We start from the raw sequence: 21887 nt of genomic DNA, 5'->3' as shown, positions 1-21887 counted from the left end.
TTGCTTGTCATTTGTACATTTGAAAAAACATAGTCAGTTATATTAATTTTTAACATTGCATGATTTATTTACACTTAAAATGTATTTCTATAAAAACTACCGTGACAACGTTTTGCTCTTGATTAAAACCCATTGCGAAATGAGAGTGAAAACAGCACCAAAATGATCTTTGGAAGACAAGTATAATCCTTCTTATTCTTATTTGTAACAAGTATTAAGCTAAGTTTCAAGCTGTTTTGCAGACATAAAACATCCGTCGCCATATACTGTCCATTCAGTTTAGCTCCCCTGTAAACAGGGATGGCTTGACAAAATATATGGATATTAAAAAAATACTTTGTTCCACACCATGCTCCCTCATTCTCAGTGGCAACAATGACATTTTTCTTGCACCTTAATTATATTTTTAAGTAACAATCCCCTAAGCAGTATGAGAGATAAATTCCCAGTAACATGTAAACCTATTTTTTTGTTTGTAAAATGAAAGTCATGCCCTCTAGTGGTAAGAGGGCACATATTGCAGTATTATTACCACAATGAACTACTGAATGTAACCATGCGAAGCGGAGCTGAAGGCCAAACACCACCTAAGAGCAACCAGGAAGCCAATTCCTTGGCATTATTTGATATTTTACTCAGAGTAATGCCACATAATGTACAATAGGAAGAGTGATGGTGCGCCTCATTCTCTGACTCATCTGGTACCGCTTTATGAATTCCAGGAAGGCAAATTTGCAAATACCACCAAGGATTATACAATGTGCTTAAAGGGAGTGTGAAATCCTCTAGAGCAAACTATGCTGCGTTGGAATTATAGCTTCAAGACTTTGGCAGGAAGTGGAAACTCGCAGGGCTTCCCTCCGTTTGGGTGCCCAGCCCTTCCTCTGTGTCACAGATGTAACTCTTATCTACAAGGAATGGAGCAACAGCAGAGAACAAGAAAACAATGCCATCCTGATTATCTGTGGGTGGTTCCTGCTTTTACACCACAAATATGTGTTGGTGTTGGCAAGGGCAGAAAGCAATCACTTCTTAAGCAATTAAGTGACTCTGCTTAGATGTAGACATACACACAGGCATGGTCAGGCTGCTTATACGCTCATATATACACATTTAGATAGCATTAGGTGCCAGTATGTCCTTAGCAGCCACGTACAGGGCAAAATTTCATAGACCAGTCCCTTAAAAACAATGTGTGGCAGACAATCTATCATCACAGTTTTCTGTTAGCAACTGAGCCTGATGCCGCGCTGTAAGGCATTGACCTGCCGTCTTGCTGTAAGGACGCGGCCTGTTCTGACACGGACGGGATGACTGGTAGGTTATCTGTCACGTGACCTGAGCGGTCGGTCAGCTGGTCGCTCATGTGATCCCGGTCGATGATGTGGATGGTCTCGGAGTCTAGCTCCTGAACATTTTCTTGGTAGAACCTCTGTCTGAGGCGTCTCATCTGGGGAAGCTCGCAGCACGTCTCCAGCACCACCAGGACCGACACCAAGCCCAGCAGCAAGTAGGCTGGGAGAGCAAACACACGCACAATGGCAGCATGAAGGAACAAAGACCAGTACTGTGTGACTAATAAGATCATACAAAGGTTGGGTCTATAAATAATGGGTGTATTGGATAAGTGAAAAAACTAAACACAAGTAAACAATACTGTGCTCTTAGGGGCGACGATCCATCAAGGTTGGGAACCATTGTTCTACAGAATGAGATGATTCGCCAGTGCCTGGCCTCATGAAACCCTTTCTAAACCAGTGGGTACAATCGTAAATACAGCAACTGCCTGTTGTCCTTAATTTCTCAAGATTTCAATTTTTGAAAAGGCCTCCACCTGACAGCAGAGGCAGTATATTCAGCCACCTCACCTGTAATGGTCAGCCTGTAGAGCTGTGGGTGTGGGTTGGCCTCTTTACTGTGGGTCTCTCCGGGGACATAATCGCCGAGGCCAATGGTTGTCAGAGAGATGAAACAGAAATACAGAGCCTCCAGAAAGTTCCAGTCCTTCTCAAGGTTGATAAAGATCCACGCGGGGATGATGAGGAGCAGCAGGGTCATGAAGACGGCGAGGCAGGTGGCGTGGATGGCGGCTAGGTTCGATTTAGACACGGCCCATCGACGGTGGAGGTAGGACACTGGACGTCGGGTCACCAGGACCATGATCCTCTGCACCATAGTAGAGAGGAAGAAGAGGGTAATGGGGATGCCAAAGAGGGTGTAGAAGATACAGAAGGCCTTCCCTTCATCTGAGAGAGGAACAGTGTGGCCGTAACCTGAAAACGCAAACAGACGCAGCACAGCCTTAATTGTAGCAGTATTATTAGAGGTGGGATTTCTTGCAGGAGCCACTTAGGCTCTGTGAAGCTTTAAACACATAAAAAAGAATTAGGAAGACGGAAGGAAAGAAAGAAAGACTGACAGAAGCTCATTCAGCAGCAGAATGTTTTTCTTGTGAATGTTCTATCCAAGACTAACTATAAATAAATAACAGGCTGAATAAATTAGTGAATTATTCATTGAGTTTTAATGATAAATCATTTTTAAAGTTAACCTCTTTATAACCCAAGTATGTTTACACTACAGAGGGCCGGAGGGCTACTGGGTTCTACGTGGATTTTAATTCGTTCCTTTTAGCAGAACTAACAGTTAAACAACCTCGCTGTTAATGGAGCCTCAGGGGTGGGAATTCTCATTAAAACCCCAAATTATTCCCCACAAACATTTCCAAACCTGCAAAGACTGCTTTTCATGATGCAAAATGCATGGACAGTAAGATAACAGTACCAACTTCTACTAAGTCACTCTGGGTAAAGGGTTTGTAAGATGTGACTAATGACTTAATTAATGGTTAACTCCTCTGGCAGGACATTTGTCTCTTTAGCCCTTTAAAGGATAGAATCACGGTCTTTCAATAATCAATAATCAAGTGCCAATGTGTTCAAGGAAACGCATTTTGCCCGCTGCGATCATTCCCCGCTCATCCTGGCTTTCAGATGTGCCTTCCTGATGCGATTCCAAGGACAGCGAGTGGGGACAAAATCCACAGCTCTCGCTTCATGCAAAAAAAAGTTTTCCAGAGTTTGTCAGAAGCCGATATGGTGGCTTCGGCAGCCTGAGGCCGGGAAATTAGTCGAGCGTTTTCCAAAGTCGCAGACCTTTTAGAGCAAAATCCGCTCTTGCTGTTCGTCCTTTTCACTGCGGCTCAACAGGAATACACTGTTCGTGGAAACACAAAGAGGGAATTTCATACCAAAAAAGACAGGCATCCACTAGATTTGACTGACTCAGATGGCCGAAGCCTCACGTGAGATAAAGTTTCAGATAAACTTTTGAGGACATTTTTGCACAAGACGAGGACTGAGCATTCACTTCCATTGAAATGCACTTTCGGGAGGGATCTTTTAATGGTCGGTAAGAACAGGAGGAATGATTACAGCAAGCAAGAACTGTTTTAATGTTCGTATGGGCACCTGACAATTGTTTTTATGCGGACCTACAAACATGTGAACCCATCCTTTAATTCACTGGGAACAACCTCCATGGGACTATAACTGAAAAAAAAAAAAACCCTGCAGAGAATCTGGACCAAAATCCATTTTTGACAGGTATAACTGCAGATGTGATGGTTTACTAGAGAGGGTGAACCCCAAGAGTATCTATCAATGGATTACCAACATTCAGAACTGCCCTATTAGCAAACAGGTAAGGATGGACACCAGCCAGAGGTATTTTTTCACAACCTAACCCAACCCATAAATTGTAGTGATTAACAGCTGATAGGCAACTTATCTATAAACTATTAATTAATGGCTTATTAAAACCCCAGTCATCTCTGAAATGTGTTTTACTCGTTGTTACCTCTCTTGAATGTTTGACCTTCACCGTGCAGGAGGATTTTCCCTTTCCTCTGCTGAAGAGGAAAGTGCTAACCTAAAAATCCGGGTTTAGAAATAAAGGCTACAGATACAGATGCGCATATGAGCCTGGTTTTGTGGCATCACAACCAGTTTTTTTTTTTAAATCGTAGTTTGAAATTTGCACACACTGTACACTGAGGACGAGCTTTTCGGGGACGTTGGAGACAACTTTTGCTCCGTCGTTAAACTTTTCAAACCAAAAGTTTCATAGGCTCTGGAGAAAGAACAGGCGTAATTTAAGGGATTTGAAAGGAGTTTATTGGAGTCTTTTGTCGGAAAAAACATATTAGATACGTCTCACGTCGTCTTAGGAAGGGATCTTTAACCATAAAGCCATCTGTTACAACCAAGAAACCCCCTTTTGAAAGGTAGACTTATCAGAAAGTGCTTCCAAAATAACAAGTATGACTACAGCTCTGCTCCCGTTTTGCCATGTAAAGCCCAAGGACGCTTATCACACTGTGGCTGCAAAAGCCTCGCTACAGTTTCAGTGTCTGAGCAGCCGCGTCCCGGGGCCCCTCACCTGTCGTGGTCAGCACGGTGCTGGTGAAGAACAGGGAGGACACGAAGTCCCAGTTGCGGACGGTGTCGTTACCCAGCACGGACACGCCATAGTTGCTGGCCTCCAGCGCCTGGGCCAGGAGCTCCTCCAGGCGCGCGTCGGACACGCAGGTGTTGTTGCTCAGGAAGTCGCGCCGGGCCGCCACCAGCTCCCGCCGCAGCTCGTGCTCGTAGGGCAGCTCGATGGCGGAGAAGATCCCGGCGCCGACTATGAGGTAAAGGACGTAGCCGACAACCAGCAGCGCGAAGTTCAGCGCCGGCTGGTGTCGCTCCACAAACCGGACGCACCAGCCGTCGGTACAGCTGAATGTCATCCCTCCTGTTTCCACAAACTAATGGCACTTTATTTCTCAATAAATAACACGCATCCCCTTTCAGCCAACTAGACAGAAAGACCTTTTCTTTTTTCTTTTTCCTTTGTTTTTTTGGTAGTGACCTCTGTCCTCTCTACCCGGCGGATGGACTCGTCTTCCTCATTCTTCATATCTGATTGGAAGCGGGTAGTGACGTCGCTCGTACACCGCGCCAGGTAGAGAGCGTGCCTGTGTGTCCGAGTACCTGAGCGCGTGTTGTTGTGGTGCTCCCCTCCCCAGTCCCGACCGGTTCAGCAGGTTTTGTGTTTGGAGTCGTTACGAGGGATTCATTTTCCCTGACACACACAAGGTCAGGTTTCTTTGGAGACACAGATTTTTTTTTACTTCAAAAACTTAAAAAAAAAAAAAATTTAATTTTTTTTTTTTTATACAGTACACAAAACAAACAATGTCAATGATTTAAAGATACAGAAAAATAAAACCCCTCACGGCAATAAAATGAAAAATTAAAAGCATGGCTTTAATTATTTTAAGGAAATTTGGCTACATATTTGCCTCTATTACAAGGGAAATACATTATTTATTTTTGTTTAGTTCTTTCAGGTTTTTTAATCATTTATCTAGTGTTATGTTTAAGAACAATTAATTAAATTCTTATTAACTTTGCCTAGTGGTGTAAAGTAACTAGGTACATTTACATACATACACTCAAGTACTGTACTTGTGATTCGACTTTACTCGAATATTTGCATTTTACCAAAAATATGCTCAGCTTCTAAAATATGATGCACTGTTATAGATTAAACACCCAAACAATATGAAGCAGTTAAAGTTAGCTCGACCATCTACAATATTAAATTAATCTGACAGGGGATATTCTGTGTAATGAGTACTTCAAGTGCAATCTGTTGATTGTACTTTTATTAAAATTAAAATTTGATTAAAATTTTGAATCAGGATTTTAAATTGCAGTGGAGTATTTTTATATTTTTATTATTATATAAGTAAATGACTGGAGTACTTCTTAGACCACTGACTTTACCAGACTCAAATAACCTTTGTCTGCTTAGTTTCTTCATTTCCCCCACTCATCGTTTGTAATTATGACTTCCACCACTAGGAGGCGCTATAGACCACATTTCCACCACCGTATGTGTAGGCCTACTGCACTGGCGTCATCAGAAAAGAAAAGAAAAAAAAGAAACAACTGGAAAACAGTCTTTTATTGAGAAGTTACCACCAGACATCTGCTCTGCTTACTCCATCATCGATTTATCCTCACACCTCTCCCTTTGATATTCGGTATCTGGCAATAAATAATTATTTACAACCCTTAGGAAAGCGAAAATGAAAAGCAATAAGAAGTAATTGTCATAGGAGATCACAGAGCCCTACAGTAACATACAGTGAATAAGACAGTCTGAAATCAATACTGTTGCATAAAAAGCTGATAGATGATGGTCACTAACTGATAGTCTCGGCTGGATAAAGGCCGGGGTCTGGTGCAACCTCCCTCTCTGGCTCGCAGATGTAATAAGATTTTCGGAAATTAATGTGCATCTCTGGTGGGGTGTTGTAGAGTTTTCCAGCAATTTTCCAGCAAAAATAATTCAGTTATCTGAGGGGAAAAAACCAAACAAAAACAGATCACGGACATGGTCATCAGAAAGACACCTTTTAGGAGAGGAATGGAATTGCAAATGCTGGAGGACAGAGCATTGGTGGAAAGTAACTTTCACATTTAAAACATTACATTTACTCAAGTACTGTACTTTAGTATAGTTTTGAGGCACTTGTAATTTACTTGTGAGTTTCCATTTTATGCTACTTTATATTTCCACCCCACTACGGTTCAGAGGCGCATTTTTTGACAGCTACAGTTACTAGTTACTTTGCAAGTTGAGATTTTGCAATAAAAAATAAAAACATAAGATGAGATTCTAAAATACAATCCATTGTTTAAAAAATAAATAAATCAGTGATTCCTAGCCTCATTGGCTTTGGCCTGCTGTGTTTTAGATGTTTCCCCTAGAAAGTTCTCAGATGGTTTCATTTCAATAATTGTTCCAGGCCAACATTGGTTAAGTCATCTAATATTTCACAAAAAAAAGTAAAGATTGGAAAGAAGTCCAAAAGATAAATACAGATTTGTGAAGCAGAGCTCTCTCCCTCTCGTTTCCCCTCTCCCATTAATCATGTCATGACCCCTCAAAGATTTATCTTGTGACCCTTCTGGGGCCCAACTGGCTGCATATAAAGCACTTAAAACCAGCACCAACACAACCAGCTACAGCAGTAAAATGGTACTTACACACTAATGCATCAGAATGAACTAATATTTAATAATATATCAGTCACAGAGGTAAATTTTCTGCATTATGAATGCTTTTACTTTTGATACTTCAAGTGCATTTTGCTGATAATACTGATTGCTGATTATAAAAACTGAGCTTTTACTAAGAGTGGAGAAAAAGTATTTAAGAACTTCTTCCACCGCTGATCACTAGTCAGGACAAACGTTTTGACACGATGTCTCACCTCTGCACTCGTAGCTGACGTCCGAGAAGAGGACGTGTTCCTGAGAGAAGACAAACAGTCCCAGTCTGCCTCCAGCCAGGGTGTGGTCGTACACCGCCCCCGAGTCGGACAAAATGTCCCTGCCCTCATACACCACCACCCTGCACCCAGGGGAACACACAGCAGTTAACACAACATTAATCAATGGAAGCCACTTATATTTTGACAGTAGATACAGTCCAGCCATAACTGCATCCATGTCAAAATCAGTGGTGGAAAGTAAATAAGTACATTTACCCAAATACTGTAAGTACAGTTGTGTGGTACTTAATAGTAGTTAATATTATGCCACTTATGCAAATTCTTATTATTCTTTTCTATTACACTTCAGAGGGAAATATTGTACTTTTTACTCATTTTTACTCAACATTTATCTGACAGCTAAAGTTACTTTACAGATTAAGGTTTTAAAAACCTATAGAGTATAACATAATCTTTTAAAATATGATGCAATATTATAACCCACCCAACAATATATAAAATATCTGAAATCAGCTTCACCTCCACCAGCCTTAAGATTAAAATGCTGCTCACATGTTAATACAATCAAATAATAAAATATATAATAAAATAACTCTGGCAGAGAAAGTTTTGCCTGCATTGTGGGTACTCTTATTCTTGTGCTTTCAGTAAAATTTGCTGGTAAAGCTTATTCTTACAGAAGTGAACCGGTGGCAACATACACTACATTTCTGGCTGAAGAGTGTCATTTGGCTATATATTTTCCTCTTGGCTCCCGTTCTTACCATTTATTCCAGTGGATAATACTGAGGACATAACGTCAAATGGAGACATATTCAAAACAGTTATAATGGAGCTTTGTAGCAGCCATCCAAAATATCAGTGTGTCTCTGTCCTTCACAATCAAAGAGCAGGAGCTTCTTTTCAGTCTCCGTTTAATAAGCGTGCAGTCGTACAGCCATCCTACAGTACAACCGTTCAGTACCCAGAATGCGGCATAGCCAATGCTTGCAACTTCAAAGACAGCGCTCTTTAAGAGTATGTTTATAACTGGGCTTGGCACATAACAGCTTGGTTCTCATTCCCCTCACTTTTTCTAAGCTTGAAAACATCGCTATACTACTGATGTGGTTCTCCCCATCTGCAGATGAAACAGCGCACAGCACAGAAAACTCATTGCCTGGAGGGTTTTTTTTGAAAGTGCATTAGTGAGAAGTACAAATAAGTAGAAGTAGATGTGGCAGGTTGGGGAGAACTGGGTACAACAAAGAAAGTGAATTACACTGCTATCACGAAATAACTCTTGGAGATTGATTATATCCTTGAGTATAAGAACATCTGAGGGTGAATTATTCCTTCAAGGGTGACACTGAATGGGATTTTCACAGATCGAAGAAGTTATTCAGCAGATTGGTGCTGCACTAAAACCTAAATGAACTAAAATGTGTTACTTAAAGGAACATGCCACCGTTTTTTGCATGTTTTTACCCTTTTTGTACAAATTGCATTTACTTTACAGAGTAGCTGGTGATTTTTAGGTGTCCTTTAGTGTTTTGAATTCTCTTGCTTCTACCGTTCATTCGGCAATTTGTTTTCATTCACTTCAACAAATTATGAAAGTCCTCTTGCAGACACTTACGGTAAAACCCGCTTTAAATTGATGATCACTGAGCCGTTTGTCTTTTGGTATTGTTACTGAAGTAATATACTGTAGTTTCACATGTTAGTGGTTGTAAATGCAGATTGATCTGAAAAGTCGGCACCGCATTTCTATGCATCAGTAATGTTACACACTGTTGCTTCACGAAAATTGATACAGACATGAAGTTCACTGAACCCAAGTAGATCTGAGGTCCCTACAGGCTGATTTTGATAGTATACAGAAATGGACGCAAACCAGTGGCTGCTTGAATGAGGTGAAAAGACACGTTCAAAATTTTAAGACAGTAAAGCATGTTTTGGTAAATGGTGTATATGCGTTATGTAGTAAATGTCAGTTTTGGTCCTTTAAAAGGAAGGCCAATAATATCAAATGCTTAAACTGTAAATTAAAAGTTAAAGGTTACAAGGGTGAAGTATTTCCACTAGGAAAGATCTGTTGCTCCCTGGAGGAAGCCCACAAATCTTTATTGTTCTAATTTATAAAATTGGTTGAACTCCATGATCATAATCCAGCCTTGGTTTATAACAGCACAACACGAAAATATAAATTCAAGGTCCAAAGAGTCAAGCTCCAGTCAAGCAACGAACACTTGAACTCAATACATGTACAGGTTCCTATATCAGCTGTCTCGTTTATGACTATCCGTGCCTATAGAAATAACTATAACTATGTAACAGAGCAACATTTCCAGACAAAAGTGAGGAGAAAATTTAGACAGGAAGAGTAATTCCCTCACATATGCTGTTCTTATTCAAGACTCCTGCTTGAATAAATCTAACCACTGCTGATCGTCCAGTGATAAAAATGACAACTTATATGATGAAGTTACTGTAGATGGTGACTGTCTTTGTACCTGATGAACCCAGTCTTGGGTCTGTGGATAAGGTGCATGCGGTAGGCTGTGTAATCCTGCCAGCCAATTTTATTGGGGTCATGCCACAATGTTCTGACCTGAAACAAGACACACGCAGATGTCAGGGGGGACAAGAATATTGCACTTAAGCATCTGATCTTTACTGTGTCAGTCTAACAAGAGATGGTCTGTTCAAGGTCATTTAATGTCGTCTCTTCAAAAAAGAACTTTGGTGTGGTTTATGACAAGAAGAACATTCTGTAAAAAGACAAACACACAATGTCACTGATTCATACCTGGTTTCTGGTATTTCCGGTGTGCCAGAGGGCGTTGCGTAGATACTCCCCAGGTCCAGTGGTGGAGTTGACTACTTTGATGGAGACTCCTGCTGTGCCAAAAGCTTTGGACGGCTTTTGCTCCCAGTAGGCCTGAGACACCTGCTCTCATAGGAAGAGGGAATGCGTGTGAAGGTTAAGTTGACATACGAGCAGTGGTAGAAGTCTGAGGACCGTCACCGTGCACAAAAAGATGTGCTTGAAAAGTCAGAATTTTTAATACAAAGAAATCCAAAGGAGGTTATGGTCAAGGAGATATTTGAAGATGGATATAACTTTTCACTCAAAACCCCAAATTAAAGGTTTTAAAGGGCAATTTAGATGAAATATCTATTACTATTATTGAAGCCAACAGGAGTTATCACCAGTGTTAAAGTCAGCATTCAAGCCTCACCTGTTTCCACATGACAACATAGAAGCGTTGACTGGACTGATAGGCAAACACAATGCCTGCGTAGTCGTCATCTCGGTTGGTGTTCACATAAAACGTCACACTGAAGTCCACTGCATTGAACTTGTCATATCCTGCTTAAACCAAGGGGACAATTGCTTTTTAGACTCCAACAACAATTTTCATTATACCTGGAGTGGGTTTTAATTTTTCAAACAATCTGACCTAAAGCGATGCCAGGGTCCGAGTTGGCCGTCTGCAGCAACTCCCTACCCTGGCTGCGGATCACCCAGAGGGGGTCAGACTGTGTTGTGCCTTTAGGGTCCAACAAAACAACCTGAAACTTCCTGAAGTCTGTAGACCCAATGTCATGGTTCAGTGGGCAGGGATCCAGCGCATCTGGAATACTGTCATTGTCAAAGTCATCAAAGCATGCTTCTCCACTGCCATCACCTGAGATAGAGATGAATAAAGATATTGAGTGAAACACTGTGACTATCTATTATTTTTTCCAAGAAGGGGACAAAAAGGACTGGACGAGATCATGTGCAAATGTGCTGAAAAAGTCCTGTATGAAGCGATGAGATTAAACCATCTTTTTGGTATGATTATTGACACTACAGAGGGCCATAAACTGTTTATGTTTATGTCCAACCTTAATATGACCTGGACCACTGGAAACATACTGGTGTGATAGTCCCAAGATTTGACTGCACGATTGCAAAATCCATTTATCATGAATTGTCCAAAATATTTTCCCAGTGTGACAGCAAATTAATCAGCATTTGTTCACATCTGTACAATGATATCAGAGATAGTCTCAGTTCTGTTGATGGAGTTTCAGTAGATTAGGTTTGAGTTTCTAGAAATGACACCCTTTATTTGTTTGTTTGGGGGGTGTGAAGACCTACGTGCCACCCAGAATTTAGAAAAACTGTAACAGCGCTTACCATTAGAGTCCAGCTGGTCCCTGTTGGGCACCAGTCTGCAGTTGTCCCGGTTGTCAGGGATACCGTCATTGTCATCGTCGTGGTCACAGGCATCTCCCTTCCCATCGTTATCATGGTCAGCCTGGTTGCTATTGGGGATGTAGGGACAGTTGTCCAAAGAGTTTTGGTGGCCGTCCTCATCAATGTCGTCGTTGTCGTCGCACATGTCCCCCACCAGGTCACTGTCAGAGTCAAACTGCAAACATACCCACGTGCAATATACTGTATGTGTTTAAATAGTGTTAAATTACAAGTCTCATCCATCTGTCACCGATTAACTGCCACTAATAAATTGTTAAAATGGCTTTTTTGGATCCCTGTGTTGAAATATGCACCCAGGACCAGATGTTCTGTGCGGCATCACAACCACCGTAACTGTAGTTTTTTCAGAACATAGCACTTTTAAGCATTGTGTGTTTTTACTTGTGTGTGTTTTCAGGAACCTGCAGTGGGTTGTATAGAAGGGGACAGTTGTCACACTGGTCTCCAACACCATCCAGGTCTGTGTCCCTCTGGTCAGTGTTGTAGACTAAGGGGCAGTTGTCACGTTCATTCAGAACCCCTGAATAAAGAGGGACACACACACACACACACACACACACACACACGCACACACACACACACACATGCACACACACGCACACACACACACACACACACACACACAAACAGCAGATAAAATGCATTTCATGTGGCTTTTACTCTTTTATTATACCAAAAAACAAGACACACCAACCAATATGAATCAGTATTGTTTTTGGGTAAACGCAATTCAATCCATATTTAAAGAATAATTTAACACTAAATTCAATGTTTGTGAGTTAGTAAATTACGGTAACATTTTATGAGCCCACAGGCCACAGTTTACACTGTAGTTCTGTTGTATGAATCAGGTACCAAAATAATTCTGACCCGTTCCAACTGATACTTAAATGTAAATACACTGGAAGAAAACAAGACTTTGGGGAACAAGGGACTAACAAGTGGGCATTGTAGAGGAAAAGAAAAGTAAATTATACCATAAGTATTTTAGTAAATACTGGGCACCTATGGGGTACGGTGCTGGGTAAGAAAACTTTAGTTTGGGACAAGTGGGGCTAAATGGGACAAATGTGTAATTAAAGAGGGGAAATTGGAGAATAAAACATTGGCTAAGTATCTATGAGTAAGTAATATGTTCCAGGCATGGTTTGGTTAGTAGCTCCTACCATCTCCATCTATGTCAATGCTGCAGGCGTCTCCCTCCTCGTTGCCATCGGTGTCTGTCTGCAGTGGGTTGCTATCAAACGGACAGTTGTCACAGCGGTCCCCGACCCCGTCTCTGTCAGAGTCAAACTGCCGAGGGTTGTACACCAGCGGGCAATTGTCCTATGCCGAACAGCCAAACATTGATGCATACATACACACACAGGGGATGGGAATATCAACTGTTTTCAGACTCAAAGTTATTAACCACAATCCCACCCTCTCATCTATGATGTCATCATTGTCGTCATCAGGATCACAGGCATCTCCCTGTCCGTCGTTGTCCAGGTCTTCCTGTCCAGAGTTTGGTATCCTGGGGCAATTATCCTGCCGCCAATCACAACTCAGTTTAGTTGAATCACATCCCACCAGAACACAGCTCAAGCTAGTCAGATCAAAAATCCTTAACATTGAAGTCTTGGTGTATTTTTACCTTTTGACAGTGGTAGGTTGCATTTTTCTTGCAGGTCAATCTGTTGTTGGGCCAGCCATCCAGGTCAGAGTCTTCACCGCACAAAAAGCCATCACCCGCAAACCCAACAGCACACACACACTTGTACAAGACCTCAGATGTCAGGCCCAGGTACAAACATTTGGCATACTTGTGGCAGCTGTGTGTGCTGTCTTTGCAAGGATTGTACGGTTCACACACCTACAACAAAAGCAAGCATTTGAGAATAAAATAGTGGTTGTAGTTCAAAGCAAAGACAGTAGTTCATACAAAATAAATAAACAAATAAGGTTCAAAGAGTAAAACACATGCCTGCCTGGTTTTATGGGCTTCCTGCAGTCCAAGGCCATATGGCTGTGTGCCTTTATAGCGAGGAGGACAGGGCAGACAGTAGAACCCAGGGTCTGTGTTTACACACTCTGTAACACAGACATCCTCCACTTCACACTGAAGAGGTAGAGGGATTAACCATGTTCATATCAATCATGAACTGTTTGTACAACTGTGTTACAGGTGTTGTGTACAGGAGTAACTTTGCGTCAGGATCAGACTACAGAATGTTTATGTCTTTTGAGATGGTCACTGCGTCAGATTAAGGGATCGGCGTGCCTTAAGTTATACACCAGAGGTTGAACTCTGACCAGTCATATGTCCTTCGATTCTTTCATAACTTGCATAAAGTGTAAAAGTCGTTAGGAAGGACATTAGGATTCATCCTCTGGGGACCACGAATAGCAGTATAAACTTTCATGAAAATCTGTCCAATAGTTTTATGTAACATTTAGCTAAAAAACAGAAATATCTCCCACATGATGGCATTACTGCAACAGTGCTGGACCAACCTCCCAGACAGACCGAAATTGACATCCCTAGAAAAATTCTCTACATGCTAGACTGCATGTCAGAGCCTCTCAAGGCATCCCTACTGTAGATGCAGAATTGCTTGACTTCTATTATAACATGCCATATTGGAAAAAAAATCAAACTGTTGTTTCCAGTGCCCCACATCTGTGACATTGGCTGATTATCAGCCTGATGTCCTGTAGTCTGATCCTATGCCTGCCCTCATGATAGATTGTTACTTCCCAGCTTTAACCAGTTTTAAGATATGTGGTTATTACCTCATTCACATCTTCACAGTGAGTGCCATTGCCATTTAAACCCAAGGGACAGCGTCCACATTCCCATGATCCATCACTATATGATGTGCACTGGACCCCAGGAAAACAGGGATTTGACAGGACACACATGTCTGAAAACATACACACATGTGCGTGCAAATTAAGGCAATGAGTTGTTTTTACAGAGTCACAAAAGAAATAATCCAAGATTGGGTCTATGAAAATTCATATTTGAATCCTTTATTATGTCCTTAGCCTCAATAATTGAATAAAGGCAGAATAAACACTAGGATATTGTTTTTAATCCTCTATTGTTTGAAAATATGTTGTCTCCAATAAAAAAGGATTAGGTTTATCCATGGATGTGAAGCTTAGCCTACTTATAGAATAATATCTGCTTACACATTTAAGATGTACCTCTAGTCTGAGGTTTGTGGACATGGTTAAGTTTACCTATAGGACATGGTTGCTTGTTACAAGCTTCATAGTCCAGAGCGTCTCCAGCACACGACTTCCCCCCGTTCTGAGGTGCAGGGTTCAAACACTCTCTCTGGCGACTTGAAAGGCCTCCTCCACAAGACTCTGAGCACGGTGACCATTCAGTCCAGGTTGTCCAACCGCCAGCAACTACACACAAACATATCATTTACCTGTAAGGCAGTTAAATAGCAGGGTGCAGTTTGCCTGTGCTTTTGCGCTCGTGTACTCACTGGGGCATAGTGTGTTGTTGCAAGATTGGGCCTCCCTGGAACTACCCAAGCACCCTTTGCCCCCTCTCTGTGGTGGAGGGTTGTTGCACAGACGTACTCGTGTGATGTCTCCTTCTCCACATGTGGTTGTACACGCAGACCAAGGAGACCAAAGGCCCCAGTTCCCATCCGCACGCACTAGACATGAAACATGCACATACAGATTGTAAAAAGTCCAGTTTCTTTGTGTGTAGTAGCCTGGAAATGTCTTTGAGTAGAATTCAACACAGACCACCACCACAGCTCCACACATTTACAGAACTAAAATGACATGTTTTCAATTATGATTGCATCTGAAATCCTTTTGTCTTAAGTTCCATATTTCTGCTCTTTGAGGAATATTCATTTTCCCTTTGATTGGTTGTGCTCAATCAATCACAAAAAATAAATTCAGTCAAGATGTGACAGATCAGATGTGCAGAGTGATGCCCTACCCTTGCGGTCACACTTCATCACTATGCAGCTGCGTGTTTGGACTGACGGGCCAGCACAGGATGGCATGATGCCATTGCATGATCGGCCCCTTTGCTGCCCTCCACGTCCACAGGTGACAGAACATTGGGTCCACTCAGACCATGGGGACCAGCCATCTTTGTTATCTTTATACACAGAGACACATACACCGTTGGTATACTTTAAAATGTTGTGATTTTAGCACACATTTTTAACACTATATCACATTTGCAGATAAAACAAACTTACTGAGACAGACAGGGCAGCACTCTCCATCAATAAAGGATGGATTGACACAGGAAACAGGAGGGCAAGACACCTGCTGACACACCACCTTTCCATCCTAAACGAGGTAAAGGAGAGACAGACCAGTATTCATACATTTAGATATTGTAACACTTAGTTACCATTAGTTATACCATGTTAATTGAGCCAGATGTTTTCCTAGATGCCAACTTTGCAGAGGAATGGTATGCTGTCATGACTCATAGGTGTACTCCTACAATCCATCTTTGACAAAACTAATGATAATTTATGAAGAGAAACAGACTCAGGATGATAAAGCAAGCATAAGATATAGATAAAAGCTAACAAGGCAGCTCTGGAAAAAAAATGACCATCATTTTGGATACAAATCTCCCCAACTGGTAAATGCACTTTAAAGAAATAGTTTGACATTTTGGGAAATAGGTTTATTAGCTTTCTTGTCAAGTGTTAGACAAGAAGAGTCATAGCAATCTCATGTCTGTCTGTTAAATATTAAGCCACAGCCAATGGACCATTAGCTTAGCATAAAGACTGGAAGCAGGGGAAAACAACTGGCCTGGCTCTGTGCAATGTAAGTCAAGGCTCTTGGCCAAGAAATAGTCTGGCACATAATGTCCCGTGAACTCACAAGTTGTTTTTCAATGTTTTGTATGCTTTAAACAAACAAGATATTATATGAGCTTTAGCTAACTAGCTGTTTCCCACTGGTTTGAGTCTTTATTTTAAGTTAAGCCAACCATTTACTTTTCACCACCTCTAAATCTCATGCACATTAAAGAATGTGCGCCAGACCATTTCGTGGCTGGGAGCAGTGACTTCCTGTATTTGCTGGATTGTTTTTATCTTTGAACAGTGCCAGGCCAGCTGTTTCCAGTCTTAATGCAGTCTCCTGCCTGTAGTGCCGAGCTCAGAATTAGAAGGACTCAAACGCACAACCTTGAGATACTGATTAAAAGTTCAAAACAGCCTCCATTTATTTATTTTCTGCAGACAAAAGCAGGCAAGGAAAAAATAGGAAGCAATGTCAGGAAGCAAGCAGTGGTTGGCAACAGGTAGGTAGGAGAACAAGGTAAAACTCCAAAAGCAAACAGGAGGTCAAAACAGGCAAGCAAAAACAAGTATGTAAGGCTGGAGAGCCACAGTTGGAATAGCACAATAGATAATCTGGCAGCGTGTAGGTGGAAAATGCACTGGTATATATACTAGGAAGTAAACAGGGATTGAAAACCAGGTGAGTAGGTGGGTGGGGAGAAGTCAGGTGGCTGGAAGGCGGGAAAAGCTGGGGTTAGTGCAGGGCAGGTGTGAGTGGCAGGGTCTGAAATGGCAAGAGAGCGTGTGATTCTTGGCAAAGGCAGGCAGAGAATAAATTGGTAACTGAATGAACTGTGACATGTAGCTTCATATTCAATGGGCAGATGAGAATGGTACCAATGATTTCTTTAAGGTTATAGGCTGCATCAGAGCCATAGACTTGAGAATTAGGATTTGGACCCTTCTGTTGTTCCTGGATTTCAACAGGTGAAAACTTGAGACTAATATGTTATGGCATTCAAGTCTCAGGTCAAGCCAGATCTTTAAAGCATAAAATATCAAGTTATTCAAGTCTTACAGCAATCAAGTCAAACTCAAGAGACTTCATGTATTTAAATGATTAAAATAACAAATGAGACTTGGACTCAAGTCAGACTTTAGTCATCAAAATAAAGACGACTTTGACTTGACTGTTGTGAGACGTGAAATCAAAACGTAGAAAGATTTGGGACTACACTTGGACTTCCCCTTAAAGAATTAAAAAAAGCTCTGGGTGACACAAAATGTTAAATTATGTCACGGTCTGCTGTTTATCTATGACAGATCATCCATTCAATCAGACACTTGCATTGCGCTCTCCCTGGGAACACCTCATGGCTAATATGTTAGCTTGTAGTTACATAAGATTTGTTCAACACAGACCCAGCAAGTACAGGCGGTGCAGCTGTCAACTTCCCAATCCTCCCCGTGCTCGTACACTCGTCCATCCTGCATACACCAGACCTCCCTGTCTCTTTCTCTGTCAAGATCATTGTCATCATCGCTGCCGCCACCTCTGCTGCTGCCGCTGCTGCTGCTGCTGCTGCTGCTAATGCTGATGCTGATGCTGATGCTGCTGCTGCTGCTGCTGCTGCTGCTGCTGCTAATGCTGATGCTGCTGCTATCTCCACCACCTCTTCTGCTGCTGCTGTTCCCGCTAATGCTGATGCTGCTGCTTTCTCCACCACCTCTACTGTTGCTGCCACTGCCACTGCTGCCACCGCTGCCACTGCTGCCTCCGCTGCCTCCGCTGCTGCTGCTGCCACCGCTGCTGCTGCTGCCACTGCTGCCGCCGCTGGTCCCGCCGCCCCCACTGCTGGTCCCGCCGCCCCAGCCACTGTTGCTGCCATAGGCACCGACGCTGCTGCTGGCACCGCCGCCGTTGCTACCACTGCCGCTGCTGCTGCCAACGCCAATGCTGCTGCTGCTACTGCTGCCGCCACCTCTGCTGCTGCTGCTAATACTGCTGCCACTGCTGCTCCCACCACTGCCGCCACCCCTGGTCCAGCCGCCCCCACTGCTGGTCCCGCCGCCCCAGCCACTGTTGCTGCCATAGGCACCGACGCTGCTGCTGGCAACGCCGCCGTTGCTACCACTGCCGCTGCTGCTGCCAACGCCACTGCTGCTGCTGCTAATGCTGCTGCCGCTGCCACCACTGCCGCTACCGCCACCTCTGCTGCTGCTGCTAATGCTGCTGCCACCGTCGCTGCTGCCGTCACCTATGCTGCTGCTGCTAATGCTGCTGCTCCTGCCACTGCTGATCCCGCCACCCCCACTGCTGGTCCCGCCGCCCCAGCCACTGCTGCTCCCACCCCCTCCGCTGTTGCTTCCACTGGCACCGCCGCTGCTGCTGGCACCGCCGCTGTTGCTACCACTGCCGCTGCTGCTGCCAACGCCACTGCTGCTGCTGCTAATGCTGCTGCTGCCACCACTGCCGCTACCGCCACCTCTGCTACCGCTGGCACCGCCGCTGCTGCTGCCACCACCTCTGATGCTGCTGTTAATGCTACTGCCACCGCTGCTGGTTCCGTCGCTGCTGGTCCCACCGCTGCCGCTGCTGCTCCCAAGACCTCTGCTGCTGCTACCGCTGCTGCTGCTCCTGCTGCCTCCAACTCTGCTGCTGCTGCTAGTGCTGCTGCTGCTGTCACCTCTGTTGCTGCTGCTGCTGTTGCTCCCGCCGCCGCCGCTGCTCCCGCCGCCACCGCTGTTCCCGCTGCCGCCACTGCCACTCCCGCCACCGCTCCTGCCACCACTCCAGCTGTCACTGCCACCACCGCTGCTGCTGCCCCCTCTGCTGTTGCTGCTGCTGCCACCACCTCTGATGCTGCTGCTAATGCTACTGCCACCGCCGCTGGTCCTGCCACCGCTCCCGCTGTCACTACCACCACCGCTGCTGCTGCCCCCTCTGCTGCTGCTGCCGTTGCCATCGCTGCTGATGCTGCTACCGCCGCCGCCACTGCTGCTGCTGCTGCTGCTGTCGCCTCTGCTGCTGCCACCGCCGCCGCCACTGCTGCTGCTGCTGCTGCTGCTATCGCCTCTGCTGCTGCCAACACTGCTGCTGCTGCCATCGCCACTGCCGCTGCCACCACCTCTGCTGCTGCTGCTGCTGCCACCGCCACTGCTGCTGCTACTGCTGCTCTCGCTTAGCTCAGCCAAAGATATGCGCATATCTTCATTTTCTTTTGACTGAGAAAACAAAAACATAAATGTAGCATCTTCAAAAAATTAAAATAATTGTAATGAAAAACTTTTCCCCCCCCTATTTATATCTATAGTATATAGATTTAACCTGTATTTGTACACAGGGACCTGCTGGATTTGGCTAGAATGGTGGTGATTTGATTAGTAGCCAACATTTTAACACTAATGGTATTCTTTCCGCGTGTTTTTTTCCCCCAAAACTACCAGGACATTTACCACAAACCACAGTGCTTCCTGCCAGAAAAAGACTGTTGCTCCTTGTTCCATTTGTAGTGGAAGAAGGGCAGCTCTGTTGGTTTTTTTCACACAAATTTCCCAAAAAACTCAACCCCATCAGATGAAATGTAAAGTGCATTGAAAAGGCTGGTATACTTAGACAGTATTCTTGGAAATTGTCTAAAATTGTTTAGAGTAATCATTAAAATGTATGTGTCACTAATGTTAAAATGTAACACCAAACAACAAACTTATTTTCTAAAATTCTCTCCTTCTTCTTCCTCTACCTCCTCTTCTAAAATCCAATTTCTTGCCCATGCTATATGAAAATAAATGTAGTTTCAAAAGATTCCAACATGCAGATACATGTGCGCGTATTTGTGTGTCTTACTACTCGCTCCAGGTCTTCAAGCAAGTTGCTGGTCACAATACGCAGGCCCTGGATCTCAGTGATCAAACCCATCAGTTCCTCACATGGATGACGACAGATTTCTGATGACACATTGTTGACCTTTGCACCACCCACACCTGTAGAAGAGGCACAAGTGTGTGTGGTCTGTGCCTGTGATTTTAAACTTGAGTCTGCATTAATGACATAGAAAGAGAGACGGACAAACTGTATTTGCGCATAAATCTAAATGTAGATAGACTGTGTGTTTCTGTGGGGGAATGCAGATGTGAGAGCCGTGTGTGGTACCTGCACACACAGCTGCTACATAGAAGAATATCAAAAGCCGGGATAAACCTCTCAGCAGACACATTCCTGTTGATACATAAATCACATATGCGGTCGTCATGAAATATAGCAACCATACTGCCACACTAGCATGCATTACAAGCACGACTGCTGCCAAGGAGATAAAAGAAGAAGAAGAAGATAAAGAGGGAATTAACCTTACATACCTGCGTACTCCTTGCAGTTCTGCCTTTCTTCACAATTAGATATCACGGCTGGTAGGCTTGTCCCTGCTGCAGCTCCACAGGGGCTGTGATGGAATGTCCGTCTCCTTTTTCTCAATCTTATTTCCTTGTCTCCTTGTTTCCTTCTCAACTTGGCATCTGGACCAAGGATCACCACTACAGTTTCCTCGGCAATTTGTCAGTGAAGCATCCAAAAGAAGCAGGGAAGAGGTTGGTGAGAGAGGAATCTGAGTGCAGAACATGTGGACAGCCCTGTTAGCTCTGTAGAAAGTTCTTATGTGGTTATGTATTTGTTTGAGAATGTGCGTGCGTGCGTGTGCGTGCGTGCGTGCGTGCGTGTGTGTGTGTGTGTGTGTGTGAGTGTGTGTGTGTATGATGTGTGTGTGTGTGAGGGAGGAGTGAGGGCCATATATTACCCGTCTGTCTGGCAATGAACTGGGCTGCATATCTCCCAGCAAGAAACCCAGCTGGATGGAAGGAACTCTGTGTGTGCGTGTGTGTGTGTGTGTGTGTGTGTGTGTGTGTGTGTGTGTGTGTGTGTGTGTGTGTGTGTGCGTGTGTTCTGTTGACATCTCGATGCAGGTTTCCCAGACACATCATTTACACTCTTCACCCTCCAAATTTAGACACACACATAAACATGCTCTAACACATTGAAAACCACAAACACACACACAGACACAGACACACACACACACACACACACACACTTATTGGCTGTCAGAGTTTTCCAATATTTTAGGAGCGAGAAAACTGGCATAACCATAAATCCCTTGTGAAAATGAGAGGCTTGATGTGTGTGTTTGTGTGTGTGTGTGTGTGTGTGTGTGTGTGTGTGTGTGTGTGTGTGTGTGTGTGTGTGTGTGTGTGTGTGTGTGTGTGTGTGTGTGTGTGTGTGTGTGTGTGTGTTTTGGGACTGACTTTCTTGATTTCTGCAGAACATTGTGAGCTAAAGATGAGCAAGCTGATGAAATACACAAACATCTACTTCCATTGGGATCATCATCTCTCTTTCCTTTCTCTCTATCTTCTTCCTCCATCCCCCCCCCCCCGTCCCTCTCTCTGTCTCTCTCTGTTTGGTCTTCTCCCTGCTGAGTCAAAGAGGCATCGTTATCCTGAATCATATTTTCCA

The 21887-nt window shown here is 43.6% G+C and overlaps 2 protein-coding genes and 1 long non-coding RNA gene across 5 annotated transcripts; all 3 read right to left on the bottom strand.

The window, feature by feature from the left end:
* Window positions 1-62: 62 nt before the first annotated feature.
* LOC120793991 (potassium channel subfamily K member 1-like) lies at window positions 63-5044 on the bottom strand. The gene is made up of 3 exons (XM_040134488.1): window positions 4441-5044; window positions 1869-2273; window positions 63-1515 (listed from the first exon to the last, which is right to left on the bottom strand). Exons 1-3 carry the CDS (start codon window positions 4790-4792, stop codon window positions 1214-1216), a joined length of 1059 nt encoding a protein of 352 aa, XP_039990422.1. The 5' UTR covers window positions 4793-5044; the 3' UTR covers window positions 63-1213.
* Window positions 5045-6012: 968 nt separating this feature from the next.
* Window positions 6013-17940, bottom strand: LOC120794825 (thrombospondin-2-like). 3 transcript variants are annotated; one of them, XR_005708165.1, is made up of 19 exons: window positions 17801-17940; window positions 15830-15923; window positions 15562-15726; window positions 15089-15265; window positions 14832-15005; window positions 14379-14509; window positions 13570-13704; window positions 13240-13458; window positions 13026-13133; window positions 12770-12929; window positions 12005-12123; window positions 11523-11757; window positions 10798-11025; window positions 10576-10706; window positions 10143-10283; window positions 9847-9944; window positions 7331-7470; window positions 6262-6410; window positions 6032-6098 (listed from the first exon to the last, which is right to left on the bottom strand). XR_005708165.1 is itself a non-coding variant. In XM_040136193.1 (18 exons), exons 1-18 carry the CDS (start codon window positions 17870-17872, stop codon window positions 6403-6405), a joined length of 2535 nt encoding a protein of 844 aa, XP_039992127.1. In that variant the 5' UTR covers window positions 17873-17940; the 3' UTR covers window positions 6013-6402. The 3 variants fall into 3 exon arrangements, 2 of the variants coding, with proteins under 2 accessions (XP_039992127.1, XP_039992126.1); XM_040136193.1 differs by having other exon boundaries at window positions 6013-6410; XM_040136192.1 differs by lacking the exons at window positions 6032-6098; window positions 6262-6410 and having other exon boundaries at window positions 7296-7470.
* A 1607-nt stretch (window positions 17941-19547) lies between these two features.
* On the bottom strand, window positions 19548-20986 carry LOC120794826. Its single transcript, XR_005708166.1, has 4 exons — window positions 20738-20986; window positions 20532-20597; window positions 20226-20362; window positions 19548-19603 (listed from the first exon to the last, which is right to left on the bottom strand). It is a non-coding gene; the product is annotated as an uncharacterized LOC120794826 (long non-coding RNA).
* Window positions 20987-21887: the final 901 nt, after the last annotated feature.

Source organism: Xiphias gladius, chromosome 9 (assembly GCF_016859285.1).
Source record: "Xiphias gladius isolate SHS-SW01 ecotype Sanya breed wild chromosome 9, ASM1685928v1, whole genome shotgun sequence".
NCBI classification, from domain to species: Eukaryota; Metazoa; Chordata; class Actinopteri; order Istiophoriformes; family Xiphiidae; genus Xiphias; species Xiphias gladius.
Note: the sequence above shows the minus strand (reverse complement) of the source record. Positions and strands in the feature narration are given on the sequence as shown.

Coding starts and splice junctions, on each gene's coding strand:
- LOC120793991 (XM_040134488.1), bottom strand. CDS start 4,792: ATGACATTCAGCTGTACCGACGGCTGGTGCGTCCGGTTTGTGGAGCGA. Junction 2,274..4,440: donor CACCGTGCTGACCACGACAG/GTGAGGGGCCCC, acceptor TTGCGTTTTCAG/GTTACGGCCACACTGTTCCT. Junction 1,516..1,868: donor CTACAGGCTGACCATTACAG/GTGAGGTGGCTG, acceptor TTGCTCTCCCAG/CCTACTTGCTGCTGGGCTTG.
- LOC120794825 (XM_040136192.1), bottom strand. CDS start 17,872: ATGCAGGATGGACGAGTGTACGAGCACGGGGAGGATTGGGAAGTTGAC. Junction 15,006..15,088: donor CAACAACACACTATGCCCCA/GTGAGTACACGA, acceptor GTTTGTGTGTAG/TTGCTGGCGGTTGGACAACC. Junction 14,510..14,831: donor CAAGCAACCATGTCCTATAG/GTAAACTTAACC, acceptor GTATGTTTTCAG/ACATGTGTGTCCTGTCAAAT.